General features: G+C 33.1%; 1 protein-coding gene across 1 annotated transcript; it reads left to right on the top strand.

Moving 5' to 3' along the window:
- The first annotated feature begins 124 nt into the window (after positions 1-124).
- On the top strand, positions 125-11012 carry LOC126825308 (ubiquitin carboxyl-terminal hydrolase 30). Its single transcript, XM_050554896.2, has 8 exons — positions 125-307; positions 2191-2364; positions 2940-3040; positions 3522-3620; positions 4563-4766; positions 5028-5171; positions 6766-6962; positions 7741-11012. The coding sequence occupies exons 1-8, from the start codon at positions 208-210 to the stop codon at positions 8126-8128; spliced, it is 1407 nt and encodes a 468-aa protein (XP_050410853.1). The 5' UTR covers positions 125-207; the 3' UTR covers positions 8129-11012.
- Positions 11013-15164: the final 4152 nt, after the last annotated feature.

Here is a 15164-nt window from a genome sequence, read left to right as displayed (position 1 = left end):
CATGAATTGCAAAATAACAATATATTTAAATTTATCTTTTATTTTTTTTCTCAAAACATATATTTCTTCTAACAACGTGTCAATGAGTTTCGTTTAGTTCTGTTGATGAAGTTGGAAATTTTTATAATCCCAAATTTGTTGATGTCGTACGATATCGTCTGATTAACATTTGTTTTATATCAAAAAGTATCGAAAATTGTGAACATAATGTTTGCTAGACCGGCTTTTATAATTAGTGGCGTGGCAGCAGTCGCAGCACTAGGTTCCTATATATTTTGGGGGCCTCCGAAGAAGAAAAAAACAGCTGGTAAAAATTATGTTACAATTACTTGAATTACAATAAAAAGTTTAGACGTTTCAGTTTCACGTAACTCTTTAGAAATGGTTCCACTCTGATGTCTTCCGCCTTACTCCAGCCACAGTAGTGGCTCGTCCTACAGAGTTCCTTTGCCCAAGTTTTTTAGTGAAATCACTACAAAAAGATTACTGGCCTATACATGTAGCTCCCTTAATTTACACATAAACTGACCCAAAACAGTACTACACCTAATAATAAATCAATTCCTATTGAAATAAAGGTGAAGCCTTGCCGCATAATTATATGATTTGATGAAACCCAACTGCTACGCGAAATTTCAACTGGCTGGTGTCATGGCGGCTTATGTAAAATGTCATTATAAGAAACATCGCTATGCAAATGTAGAACGCATAACCACAAAGAAAAACTGTTCGGTAACTATTTTAGTGGTCCAGTCTTCACTATTTGTCATAGAATTACTTATTCCAATACAAACTGTAGTGATATGTGTTGACAATTGTGCGTTTGAACCTATTTGAACTTGCGTAAGGATTCTTAGACTGTATCAATTGTAACGTTAAACACACAGTTTAACGTTACAAGTATAGTAACTAGTTACTCTTGAGTGACTTGAGTCTTGTTATATTAGGTTGCTGCTGCGCCAGTAGACAGTGTTGCCATTTGGGAAAATCGTCTGCCCTCAACTCAAACCCTCCCTGTCCCTTCTTAAGCTGCAATATGAAAACCCAGTCTATCACCACCTCTGTTTTAAGACTATATTGAAGTTCTTATCTTCTATTTCAGTATTTGTTAATTAATTCTTTTTTGTTTGCCAAAAGAAATCAAATTGCAAGTGAAACGAAATTATGATATGGTAAATCCAATGGCAATACTATTTTCAAGTGGAATTTTGAGATTCAGAAACATATTTTTTTTTCATTATTTAAAATTTAAAACTAACAAGCATATATATTGAATATTATGAACAAAAGTTATAAATCAAATTTTTCCTTGATTGTTTTATTTTAAAACTACCTTTATACTTTATGCAGCAAAAACAGTTCATTGCGTGGGGCACAGTTGCCGGGTCAACACACACGTAGTGAATTGTCTGGGTGACCAAGCAACCGGACCAAATTTTAGGCCTGGAATAGCAACAACTACAGTAGTATGATTACGTAGGTTCTGATCACCATAGTCCATACCTAAACTGTTGATATTACCAGGTCCAATTTTATTATTATATTAGGCCCAAAAATGATTTATTTGGTTCTGGATTCAATGTGGTCAACACGGCTTATAGCCAGGATAAAATGATTGGTACTCGGACAATGAATGTCAGTGTAGCTGATATCAGAGGGTCAAAGAAAAAAAATATAGGGATATGTAATATACTTAAACATACATTATGCAAGAGCTAAATCTGTCTATTACAAGTCTTTCTTTGGGCTTGAAATGTTATATAAACTATTAATTTGACATTTTATTAACATTAAAATATCTTAATCAGTTCTCGGTACCATCTTATGTGTCAGATTTTCTCTAGATTTGAATCCGATTTAATCCAAAAAAGAATAATGTTTTTTATCGTACCAACTTTAGTAATGATGATGGAGGCTAAGCCTAAAATTCAAACGCTAATACCTCGGTTCAGAGTGGAACAATTTGACTGAAATTTTCAGCATATTCCCTTTACATTAACTAGATTTTAACTGTTATAGTGACAACTGCCAGCTCTTTATCTATTCTTCCATTGTATCTTTAACTTTAACACGCACACAGGGGACTTCACAATTAGGATTTGAATGATATCATCCAATACATTGTTCACACCATTTGGTAATATTTTCATTTGTTTTGGGCTGTAATTCAATGATATTTTATTGTTTCAGATTATTGCCCTGGTTTAGTTAACTTTGGCAATACTTGTTTTCTAAATGCAGTATTACAATCATGGTCAGCTTGTCCCTCTGTATCAGTGTGGTTGGGTAATTTCTTATCTCGTCATGTATCAACATCTACTGTCAAGAAATACCTGGCTGCTACTATCTTAAAAGTATTACGCTGTAAGTAGAAATAATGCAATCAGTAGTTGTGAAAATATATTTTGAATTTAACTTGTATCAAACAAAGCAGATTTTCTATTTGTGAAAGCAAATGGAATGCGAGTAACCTCTAATCTGTGTCACAATGCATAGACCTTCCTTTCTTACACATATACAATGTACCAGGGCTATTATAATAGTTTTCCAGACCAGCTCAAATTGTTAAAAAACAAAAAAAAAATGGGCTATTGAAATTCAAAATTACACTTCGCAAGTGATTTGGTAGAGGCTTTACTGACAGTTAGAAGACAAGCATGTGAAAGATAGTGTGCTGTGGTTGTCAGGGAAATTTTACCTTGACAGCTGCACTGCAACCTACTTCTGTTTAAGGGGATCTTTCACTTTTTGTCAGTGTTGTACATAGAATCTTGATTTTTCATCTTCCTGATAATGATAACAGATGATTTTCCTTGTTTGACTTTCAGACTAGGAAATTGGCTTTCTATGAGTAACAGTTATTTTTACACAGTATTACATAAATATCTCATTCTGAAATGCAGTTACAAATTGTAAGATAAATTATATTTGTTTTGTAGTATTAAATAATGATGGTGATTGTGAACTAGATCCTTTTAGTCCAGGTGAAGTTCTTGAAGCTTTAAGAAGAAGGGGTTGGATTATATCACCTGATGAACAGGTAACATGACTTTCATAACAAAATATATAAAATTGTTTTAAACATTGTGATGTTTCACATTTCAACATTGATAGGAATTGATAGCAAACTTAAGCATGAATCATGAAGCTTTCTGAATTCAGCAAAACATAAACATCCCAAATTTATATGTAGAACTTAGATCATTTATGTAGACCTACTAGAATAATAGTTGTTCATGCAGTGTTGTATGTGATATGTACTTCTGTCATTTACTGATTTCCATAATCGAGCGATAACCTCTAAAGAATTGACATAACCAGTACCAATTACCACTCCATTCAGCAAAAGAATATCTGCATGAAATATACAAATATAAACAATGGAAGCTGATTTCAACTTGCCTGTAATGTCAATGTGTGAGGATGTGTTCATTAATAACCTAGCAATCTGATTATGGAAATAGCGAAAATTATTTATCGTTATAAATTGCTATTATTTGTGGTTGTTTGTTTTTTTTTAGGATAGTCATGAATTATTTCATGTTTTAACCCAAACATTAGAAGAAGAAACATCAAGATATCCTAGTGTTGTATCATTATTTGATGTACAAGCCTTACAGGTACAATACTCATGCTTCAAATATTTAAACACAAGATCTCAACTAACCATCTACATGCTATACTGGACGACCTTCGGTTATAATGTTTTCACAACTAGTGGTCGGAACTTGTAAACAAATGCAGATTGTCCAGACCGTCGTCTTTTCAAGGATGGCTGGCCCCGTGGACTAAATTCCTTGTAATTTGACTTTACTTTTTGCATAGCACAAATATTGAAATTATGCTTCATTTTTAGACTTACATTTATTTAGACATAACACACAAGACAAGAAATATCTGCTCATAGAAGTAGCAACCATTTAAAATTCTTTCAGACATTTTTTTTTAAAATCATATGCTAAACAAAAATAGATTATTTCTAAATATTTTACACTTATGTTTCATCAACACCCGCTATCTTGAAACTACTCCGACCATAAAGTTCGGACTAAATGAAATTCAGATTCAGTTGGTTCGACTATAGTCAAGAAATCGTGATAACCAATGGTCGTCTCAGCTGTGTGTGATTGTCTTTGGATCAAATCTGTTGGTGTATTTTCTTAGTTACCTCCCTTTAACATACATTATACACAAGCTAAATCTGCTTATTTATTGCCGGTCTTTCTGTGGGCCTGAAATGTTATAGAAACTATTAATTAGATATTTATTAACATGAAAAGACCTTAATTAACTCATGATGCCATCTTATGTGTCGGATTTTCACTGGATTTGAATCCAATTTGCTGCTCAACACTCATTGATGATTAAATCCAAAAATGGATAATCGAGACTGTGTTTTTTATCGTACCAACTTTAGTAATGATGATCAAGCCAGCCCTAAAATTCAGAGTGGAGGAATTTGACTGTATTGAGAACTGCCAGTTCTTTATCTATTCTTCCATAATGACCCTTTAAGTTCTTGTGAATGCATATTTTATATGTTTTGTTTTATCTCATTTCAGAATCCATGTAATAAATATCAACCTGATGGTGTAGCTTTTATTAGAAGTCAAGGCAAGTTACCCATCCTCCCTCGTCGAGAAATGGATCACCCTTTCCGTGGCTTACTAGCAAGCCAATTAGAATGTTATAAATGTAAATATCGCTATCCAGTGAAATATGACTTATTTGACAGCCTCTCTCTCAGTTTCCCACAAAAATATTGGGTGAGTTAGATTTTTCAGTCAGTTTACAAAAGTTCTTAAAATAATGTATTCATTTTCACAATATTCATATGAAAAATTTGAGTGTATGAAACAGTGTGATCTTCAGTAAAAAGGGATGAATTTTTACAGAAGTTCTTAAAATAATGTATTAAATTCTACAATATTCATATTAGATATTTTTTGGAGTACATGTATGAAGTATGTGATCTTCAGTAATATTTAAAAAGGGATGAATTTTTAACATTTATTTTTACTACACAGGGCCCTCTTACCTTAGACCAGTTATTAAGACATTTTATATGTCCAGAAACAGTGAATAATGTAGATTGTCCTGGCTGTGCTAAAATATTAAAAACACAAGATATTCCTAAATCAAGTTTTAAAAAGAAACTAACAATAGGCAAGGTAGGTGCATCTTTAGTTTTAAAAAGAAACTTACAATAGGCAAGGTAGGAGCATCTTTAGTTTTAAAAAGAAACTAACAATAGGCAAGGTAGGTGCATCTTTAGTTGTATGTAGTTTATAGCCATATTCATCTCAGTGTACCATTTTTGAAGAAATAGCAACCAAATTCAGATCTCTCCTTCGTATGGCTTAATCTTATAAAACAAAAAATTAATCTTACAGAGCTTGTTAGATCTCTTAAAGGCAACCAAATTCAAATCTCTCTTTCCTATGGCTTAATCTTTTAAAACCAAAAATAAATCTTGCAGAGCTTGTCGGATCTCTTAAAGGAGCTAAATCGCTATTCTTTGGCACCTAGAAATGGACGCAAGGCATATGATAAGTAGTAGTTATTAGCACACTTTCTGAGGTGTATCAGTGAAGATCAGGACAGTTTTGGTCGATGGGCCCAGCCGAGGCGGCCCCCGACCAAAGCTGTCCTGATCTTCACCGAGGAAAGGCGCTAATAAGTCACCTACATCACATTTCTATCGAGTATTGTGAAGCGAAATGTGAAAAATAGTATTTATTATCGAGTCGTGTCAAGCGAAATGCGACAAATACTTTCTGCTCTTTCATTTATCCCTTTCTGTGCCTCGAGTTACATTTCGTGGTAGAATGATTTCGCAGTATTTACATGTTCATCTTGCTGCGTTACCCTGAGCGTAAAACAGTCACATGTTTTCTTTAGACTGCACTCCGTATTGAAAGACGAAGTTGTTTTGACTAAGTAAGTAAACATAGAGCCAACCACATCGTCAAAACAACTTGTCCCTGGCGTAGAGGACTGCAGTTATATTAAATGTAAAGGACACTGCACAACGTTGGTCAATCCTGGTGAAGTGTGCATCGGTGGATGGTTCGTCCTTTGAAATTTATTTGTAATAAAATTTATGACTTTCTAGGCGTTTGTTTTCATCCAGCTGGTATAAAAGTGTTTGTTTGTCGGAAATGAACAGTACTCTTTATGGAAAGCGTACTGTTCATTTCTGATACACGGATACTTTTATGCCTGTATTGGAAATAAACAGGACAGTTTTATCAAAGGTTATCACTGGCAACGAGGTAGAAGTGGGATGTAATGTAATATGACTGTGTATAAACTTATTTATATTCAATCGTTTCTGTTTTTACTGTAAGTTCTAATCAGTTATATTCGTCAAAATACGCGAAGAGTGAGAATTGAAACGGTATTCCAGTCAACACTGGTGGTATTCTCCTGTGGGATATGTTAAGCCTCGTTCATCGAGTTGCTTCATTACTAATCCAAGACTGTGGATGATATTGAGTTAAAGATTTGCCTCCTTTAAAGCAGGCATATTGAGCAGCTTTTAGTGTCTTTTAACTTCGATGTCTTCCAAGATGTTAGTAAAACAGTTATGACAAATAAAATATTATGAAAATAATATAACATTTGTAATTTATATAACTATAATTCTGTAAAATTAAATCCATTAGGAAAATTTAGATTTTGTATAAATAATTTGCTGACATTTTATTCGAACATAAATTACTGCTCATTTTATTCCGTCAATTGTGTGTTGTTTTTTTTTAGTTACCTCAATGTCTGTGTATTCATATACAGCGAAAACAATGGTTGAATTCCAATGTACCTGTAAAACGTTATGATCACATAGCCTTCTCTGAAATTCTACATATGGACAACTATGTTTACATGAAAGCTAATAAAAAGAATCTGTGTTATAGAAATGGATTATTTGGAGGAAATGATGATACTTTAGATAGCTTGAGGTAAGATGAGTTTGAGTTTATTGTCACTCCTTTGAAAGAAATGTGGTTTGAAGGCACAATGTCAGATGTATTTTTTTGTTTCAAACATCTCGTAATCTGCCTATTCTAGTACGATCAACATGTTACTTAGCAGACTTGTTCTTTGGAGAATGGGAGGTTAGGTGGCTAAATGGTTAACATGTGCGCATTGGATCGGAAGGTCTGTCATTGAGTCACATAGTGTGGTTTCGATTCCCTGCTTGAATGTGACAAGTAGTAGGGTCACATGTCCAACCTTGTTGGTTTTCTCTGGTTTCCTCCCAATGCTAAAGACCCCTATGCGCAAGCAAATAATTGAAATAAAATTAAACCATATGTTTGTCCTAAAATGACCTAGTTTATGTCAATTGGACGTTAAAACCCATCTCTCTCTCTAATTTGGCCTTGTGTTTTACATTTTGTAGTTTGATTTGCAGATTTATTTTAATTTACTTGGATAAATGTATAATGTTGCCCAGTGATATCTATCTGGGACCACTGTTTAGAAATTTGACTTGAAGAAGTGATAAATCAACCGGTTTACCATTAATTCCTTGTTAGTTTCGAAATGAACATAGAATTAGAGAATAGTCTAGTTTTGTGGTGATGATTTTAGTACGTACAAGCACAGTCAACTTTTTCATCTCTTAAAACTCTTAAATTTAGGACAGCAAAATGAACTATTTAGAAATATAAGCCTGAGTGACATGCATAATATATATTGAGACATCTAAATTCCATCTGGACATTTTTTTTCCAGGTTTGGTACTCAGAACCAGAAATTAATGATGGAATCTGCTCCAGTTAATCTGTTAAGAGCTTTGAATTATGACTCCAGTACCATGAATGGTATATTTGTCCAGCCTCCTAATTCTTTAAACATGCATAATATTCATGCTGATGAAAACCACAATGGTCCAGAAATAAAGCCCAGAGTTGAATTTACTTACAAATTAGCGTCGGTAGTTAGTCACCAAGGTAATGAGTGTTCAGGTCATTTTGTCTCCTATCGCAGAAATCCAGTGCCATGCGTTAAAGATCCCATGGGATCTAAGTGGTTATTCACCTCTGATGAAAATGTACGCAAAACAAGCTTTACACAGGTGTTGAACTCTGAAGCCTATATGTTATTTTATGAACGTGTTTAAATGAATTTATTGAATGAGATCTGCAGGCATGCTTGATGTTAAAATTAAATTATCTTTGGATGTGGTGTTTGTTTTGCATCAAATGCTAAATTGAACATAGTATTTTTGTGAATTTATCCTGCCAGTCATATGTTAAACAATGTTACTTATAAATTGATATCAAAGATGCATTTTATTCATTTATATATGTGGGTGGCTTGCTTAGTGATTAGTAGACTCATTAATGGGAAAGTCCCTTGGGATTTTCTGGTCTTGTTACTGCTTGGTAGTGGTGCATGATGGAGGGTCTAGCAATGAAAAGCGCCCCATACCTTCATATGGAACGAAAAAATAGATGTCCAATGTATACCATTGGCAGCACATTAAGAAAAACTGATAGTGATAGTTGGAAATCGAAATATTAGTACATTGTAGCGCCGATGTCAGGGAAAATTTTCCTTCACAGCATGGCATACACCCCTCTTCATTAGCTCTGTTGGCGCAGAATAGTACATACAATGTTAAACCCCCTTTCATTTCATTTTGTGACTGAATTGTTAGATATCTACGCTTTGTGTGCTTGTTGTCATCAATATAATCTCCAGCTAGTAATATCAACAAATAATATACAATAATTATATGAAAGTCCAAGTCGTGCACAGACTTTTTACTTAAACCTGGAATGAGTGAGACAGTTTGGTGTGATTTAGAAATTGAGTTCAATTTCAGGGAAATTTAAAGATCTAAAAAATCTTTAGAAATGTGGTCAGTGGAAAATATAATACATATTTTAGACATATTGTAAATAGTTGTGATGTTGAGTCACACCACTAGATACAACAAAATAAAGGTATTAAAGATTAATGTAATGGTACTCAATACAGTAGTAGTGAAATGAAAGTATGGAAGAACAATGTAATTACAATGTATTGTATACAGTAGCCAAATGAAAGTATTATATATGTGTTGTGAATTAAAGATGTATGCATTTATTTAGTAATATATGTATTATTATCCATATTAACTGCCCTCAAGTGCCAATAAGTTTTGTTTTAATTGTTTGATTTGCTTGTGTATATTTATATTGTAGTGGGTTTTTTTTTTAGTATATGAAAAATAACAGAACACAATTTTTATAGGAAACAATCACTGGTTTTATTCTAATAGCACAACGTTTCGACAAGTATCCTCTTATCGTTATCAAGCACAATGACATTTAGTAAACTTGGATTTAATATATAAGAGTTCATGAAAAATGTAAGGCACATACCCAAGAAGTGAACAAAAATTTTGTTATATGAATACAGTTCAGTTTGATATAGAAATTGTTAGTCTACATAGTATTTATATATGACCTAATAAAGACAAATACACACCTATGTTCTATAGAAGTAAGATTGGGGTATTTCAGTGGATGACCTAATTATCCTTAAACCAACATATTTTTAAAATGTTAATGTCCTTATTTTATGGCATTTATAAGATATTGAGAAGAAGAAAAAAATAACAATCAAGTTTGTTTAAACTATGTTATTTTTTTTTGCTAATAATGTTTTTATTATATTGATTGAGATATTGTAATGCTAATTTGTGTGAGAATGGCTATGTTCAATTGAGTATAAAGGACTGAGTTTTATTTGTTACATATTTTCCTTTGTTATAAATTTTATCCAAAATCCTGTTCAAAAGGGATATTTTAATAGTTTTTTTGTTTTTCAGAATAATTTGATGGGATTTGTTTTCTAGTAATAAAAGATTAATTGAGTTGAGAAAGGCATTAACTGTGATAAAATGAATGTGAAGTGTGCAAATGTTTGAAATATTCAGATTGAGTTACCATCATTTAAGTGTTCCCGACTAAATTAGCAGTTACGTTCATATGTGAACACTAGTTTCACCAAAATCATATTAAAGTTATTAAGATCAATCAATTCTAGTCATCTTAAAGATAATTTTATTTCAATCTGTCATCTTACTAAAGGTCTGAAGGAGAATTCATTTTTATCTATGAACATCAAGTTCAAGATGGTATCTGAACTCGTTTTTTTGTTAGAATCGTTAAGATTACTATCCAAAGAAAAATTTTCAGCCCTTTTAAGTTTAAATTTTAAAAAATGATTATTGACTATGTGGCTCATTTAGGATTTCAATTATTTGATGGAAAGACACAATGTACTTTCTAATACTTACAAAATCCCATTTGTCTATTTAGTGATATTATCAGACTCAAAATAGGCAAAAAATTGGTGGATTGGCAGGATTGTAAACTGAGAACTGTGGGTGTTTCCCTATATCCACCTTGGTTTTGGTCAGTTTTTTTTCAAATGTAGATACATTCAGCCTTGAAATATAAACACAATTTTTTTTGACATGGGCATAAAGAAAGACTGACAATTATCTATGCATGATTAGTAGTTTGAAGCTGTAGTGATATTGATTGGTTTCAAATGGAGATTTAGGACTTGTTATGAATTGCATGCATGAACTACACCTTCCTATTGGCATTAAATTAATTGGCTGCTTCATGTTAAACTGTAAATCCATTAGATCAAACCAGTTTATTTTTGACTGAAAGTAATTGTCTGGATAATTAAGTGTAGATTTTAAGATGACAAATATTTGAGACTGCAAAATATGGTACATGATAAGGCAGTCACAGCATAGTCTTTGTGTTCCTCATGGTCCATATACCAGACCAAAATAAACTTTTTATTCAGCAGTTATGTACATTTACTGTTTTTAAACAGTTAACGTACATAAGTACATAACAATATTCAAATTCCAAATATGAAATTATAATCCAAATGTCATAAGATCTGTGTTTTGTTTGGTTTGTTTGTTTTTTAAAATGAAATCTGATTCTTTTTAATGTTCTGAAATGCTGATTAAACGATTAAAAATACGATATTTTCATCTCTTTTATGTTATTTTTGGATGGGACAAAATCCATTTAAAAAGATTCCTAGCGAATTAGCGCCAGGAATCCTGAACAGAAAATAACGCTTGCAGGAACAGGAGACAAAAATAGAAGACATAACGTGAATCTTCACGTGCGAATCAATTGGGGTATTTTCTTCATTAACCCGGTCGATAAAGAAAAGCAGGACGTTAAACCCCGTTTCATTTGTTTTATCTATATCCATTTACTGGAAGTAAAGTGTGTTTCAAAGACCAATCAGATTGCAGGGGGAAAATAAGCGCGGGGAGCATTCTGTTAAGTGTCTGTGATTTTATCTTGAAATGACTATTATGAGGTGACAGCTTGAAGTTTACCGAGAACATGGATCAGCTGTCCCACATATAGTTTATTAAATCAAACTGGATAATAGTATGTGGAAACTTTCATCCTGGTCCTTCACATTCTTTGTGATACTTTTACTCAGAAATGCAAACCGATAGTTTCTATTTGGCGTGGTAATAATAGTAGGTGTCCTACACAAATAGTTATGTAAGACAAATCTACGCAGACATTTCAATCAACAAACGTATATATCAGATTAAGTGAACTGGTCCGGCGTCAGTCGTAGTTAGCCTCCACTGCGGTTTGCAGTCCGGGTTCTGCAGTGATACAGGTTTTACTCAAATGAAAACAAATTAACACTAAATAATTCAGGAAAAAAAGAGGAATATTTTGCAAACTGTGTACCACTCTGGTGCGGAACATGATCGGCTATGTGCTACAACAAATCTCAATGAGGGCACTATGAAGAAAAACACGTTTACATGTATCACCATTTTCGTGAATTGTTGTAAAATTAAATGAATTTAAAATTTATGAACTTGTGAAAAAAATGCAAGTGTATCAAAGTTAGGGCATAAAGTCATTTCTATAAAAGAAATAAAACTTATAGTAGGCATACTGAATCGACTACATATAAGCAATCTAGCTAAAATGTCACGGCACTCATACGTTTTAATTGAACAATGGAATTCCGCTGATTAAGCAAATTCACAAGTCACTTCACAAACGGCTCAATAATTTGAGCTGCCATTTCGGCTATTTCTTCAAAGTATGGCCCTTAAAGTAGCTAAGTCTCCAACTCAACATCATCTAAAATCTTCCACATTGAAAACACAAATTATTTGTCAATTTAAATCAACACTGATGTTGTGGTCTTACCGGGAAAAGATGGGCTTCTGATATCCAATATTTAAGACAAAATAAACATTTTACCATTGGTACACGAATCGTGTCCCATAATGCGTTTCAATGTCATTTTTATACGCCCACATTTTCATGTGGACGTATATTGTCGTCGCCCCTGTCCGTCCATCCGTCCACAATTGTTTGTGGACACTCTATAGGTCACAATTTTTATCCGATTTCAACGAAACTTGAAATATAGCTTTATCTCTTCTTTAGCTTTAACTTGTGGATCCTATAGAGGTCATAATTTTTATCCGATTTAACAAAAATCGTTTTAGTATATCACCGTAAGGATGGTTGAGTTTGAATTTCGTGGAAATCGGCCCAAAACTGACAGACAAAATGGCCGCCCCTCGTTCTCAAATAGCGTAAAATTATGGTATATCAAGGTTGTGGACCCTCTTTAGGTCACAATTTTCTTCTGATTTTGATGAAACTTGAAATGTTAAATATATGGTATATCAAGGTTGTGTACCCTCTAGAAGTTATAATGTTGATCCGATTTTGATGACACTTGAAATATATCATTATAACCCAAAGATCTTGGTTCCTGTTGATATTCGCGTATATCGGATCGTAACGTCCTGAATTATGACCCTTGATTGTAAGAAAAATCGCTTTTTATTTAGCTTGTTCTCTATCCATCTCTTGCTGGTTCACAAGGATCAAGAAAGAACGAGATTAGATATTCCAAATCATGTCAAGCGCTGACGCCATATTCTTATCTGGAGCATGCACAATAGACTGGAATAACCAGACGCCAGAGATTTCTATTCGACTGAGACTTCTGGCTTATTTCGACGAACCTAACTGATTTGAAATTAGAGTCAAAACGGAACGATTGAATGTAAATCAGTTTATATACATTCATATTACATTATTATACGCGTTGCGACCCATTTGTGTCAATTTCTAGGTCCAAAATATTAGCGATTTAGCTCCTTTAATGCGTATCCTTAAACCCACTTTTATCAACGGCTACTCTCTGAAATTGTTGACCACATCTCAATTATAGATAATCAAAATGGTGTACGTATTCGTTCCTTTGTGTTTATATGCTGCGATACTCCAGTTTGATTTATTATATTTAATGTTAATTTAAACGGACGCGTCCCCTGGCCACAATTGTAGGGTTTCTTTCAAGAACATCTACAAAGTAATTAAAAGGATTATAGTGTATTATATTAAGAAAACTTCTTGGGTTGTTTTGGCATTTTTACAACATTTGTTTAGAGTAAATTTGCAACTGTATCAGACGGCGTAATTACATTTTGTACGTGATATTTACCGTTTTGCAGCGATCGTTTTATTTCTGAATAGCCTTTAAATCGGAGATATATGAATAACTAATTAAAACAGCCACGTCAACTTTTCACAAGGTATGGTTTGAACTAAATGGAACAGACTGTAAATAACATATGGTGCCATTAAAAACGGAAAACATTTCATTTCAGTTTATGACCGTGCAGCCAGCTTGATAACAAAGACTATAAATCTAAATACAATCAAATGTCATGCTGAATTGCAAATCTCATTTAGAAAAATAAATGTCGAGATCAATGCAAAACTGTTTTTAACTGTTATCGAATTTCAATGTACCTGATTAGCAGCGCAATAGAAGATAATTCAGCCCAAACGAGTCTTGACCTTTCGTCTGAATTTTTTTTAGATATAAACACCCTTACAAACAGGAATTTGTCTTAGAGTAAATCAATTATGTCATGGGGTCTGTGTATCATTTTGTTCTATTTTTTTCCTGTTTAGTGCAATTTATCTTGGTTTAAAGATGTTCTTTTATAAGGCATGTTCAGTAAAGCGTGGGACGTGATTAGTCAACTCCAGCTAAACCTACCAATCAAAGCCATTCGTACATAAAATTCCGCTAAGGCTTTATAACGGTTTTGATTATCCAGCCTAACTGGCTAATCAAGGTTAGTACTTTTACGCTTAGTCCAAGACGGGTTTTGTTTTTTTTCGCAACATGTCTTTAGAGAATCAGTATTCTTTTTTATTAACTTATAAACCAACAACGTCCAGTCTTTCCATGTAGTAAACACGTCACATTATGGTCCTCAACAAACATTCACATTTCTCAAATACAACGTTTGAAAATTCTTAGATTGGTTGGCCTCCAGCATAACTTTTTTTGCAGTAAGTAAAGTTATAGAGAGATGAACAATGGATATTATTCATGAATATTGCAAGTACTGGAGCGTATAAACTGTTAAAATTTCGAAATTAATATCCACAATTAGGATGATTAAAAGATGCTTTTTATGACGGGCTATTACTCTCGCTTACAGGTTTCAGTGTCAATGGAGTGGAACGGAATGCTTAATTTAGCTTGAATCAATTAATTCCTGAAAGATAAAACGATTCATAAAAACAAATATTTGACTAATCTTTTGGAGGCATTTATTAACTGGACAGAGTAATAAACTATAATACATACTTATGCAATAACAAATTGTTCGTCCATCGTATAAAATTTTGATTAGCCTACATGTATAACATAAAAGTAGTCCACTTTTTTATTTGAAAGTCGGGCAAGTTTTTGATCATTGAACAACCAAAATGTGATTAGCCTACATGTTTAACATAAAAGTAGTCTCCTTTTCTATTTGAAAGTCGGGCAACCAAATTGTGCTTTGTAATGGTACCAATACTGGCATTTTTTGTCAGGGGAAACACCCAAAATAATTTGAAAGGAAACTTCGAGTTCAATTACTCTTTCGATACAACTCCCTATGAGAAGAAAGAAGGGATCGAATAGAAATAGTTTATGTTTATTAATATATTATACTAATAAATATATGACTCATACGGGAGCTGAAGTGTATTAAGCTTGAAGAAAATTCTTTCATGGTGAGTCGAGAACATTTTATCACCGGTATAGATAAGAAAAAACCC

The sequence above is a fragment of the Patella vulgata genome, chromosome 6 (assembly GCF_932274485.2).
Source record: "Patella vulgata chromosome 6, xgPatVulg1.2, whole genome shotgun sequence".
NCBI classification, from domain to species: Eukaryota; Metazoa; Mollusca; class Gastropoda; family Patellidae; genus Patella; species Patella vulgata.
The sequence above is the reverse complement of the archived record's forward strand: the minus strand, read 5'-3'. Positions and strand labels throughout refer to the sequence as shown.

Coding starts and splice junctions, on each gene's coding strand:
- LOC126825308 (XM_050554896.2), top strand. CDS start 208: ATGTTTGCTAGACCGGCTTTTATAATTAGTGGCGTGGCAGCAGTCGCA. Junction 2,365..2,939: donor TATCTTAAAAGTATTACGCT/GTAAGTAGAAAT, acceptor TTTGTTTTGTAG/TATTAAATAATGATGGTGAT. Junction 6,963..7,740: donor GATACTTTAGATAGCTTGAG/GTAAGATGAGTT, acceptor TTTTTTTTCCAG/GTTTGGTACTCAGAACCAGA.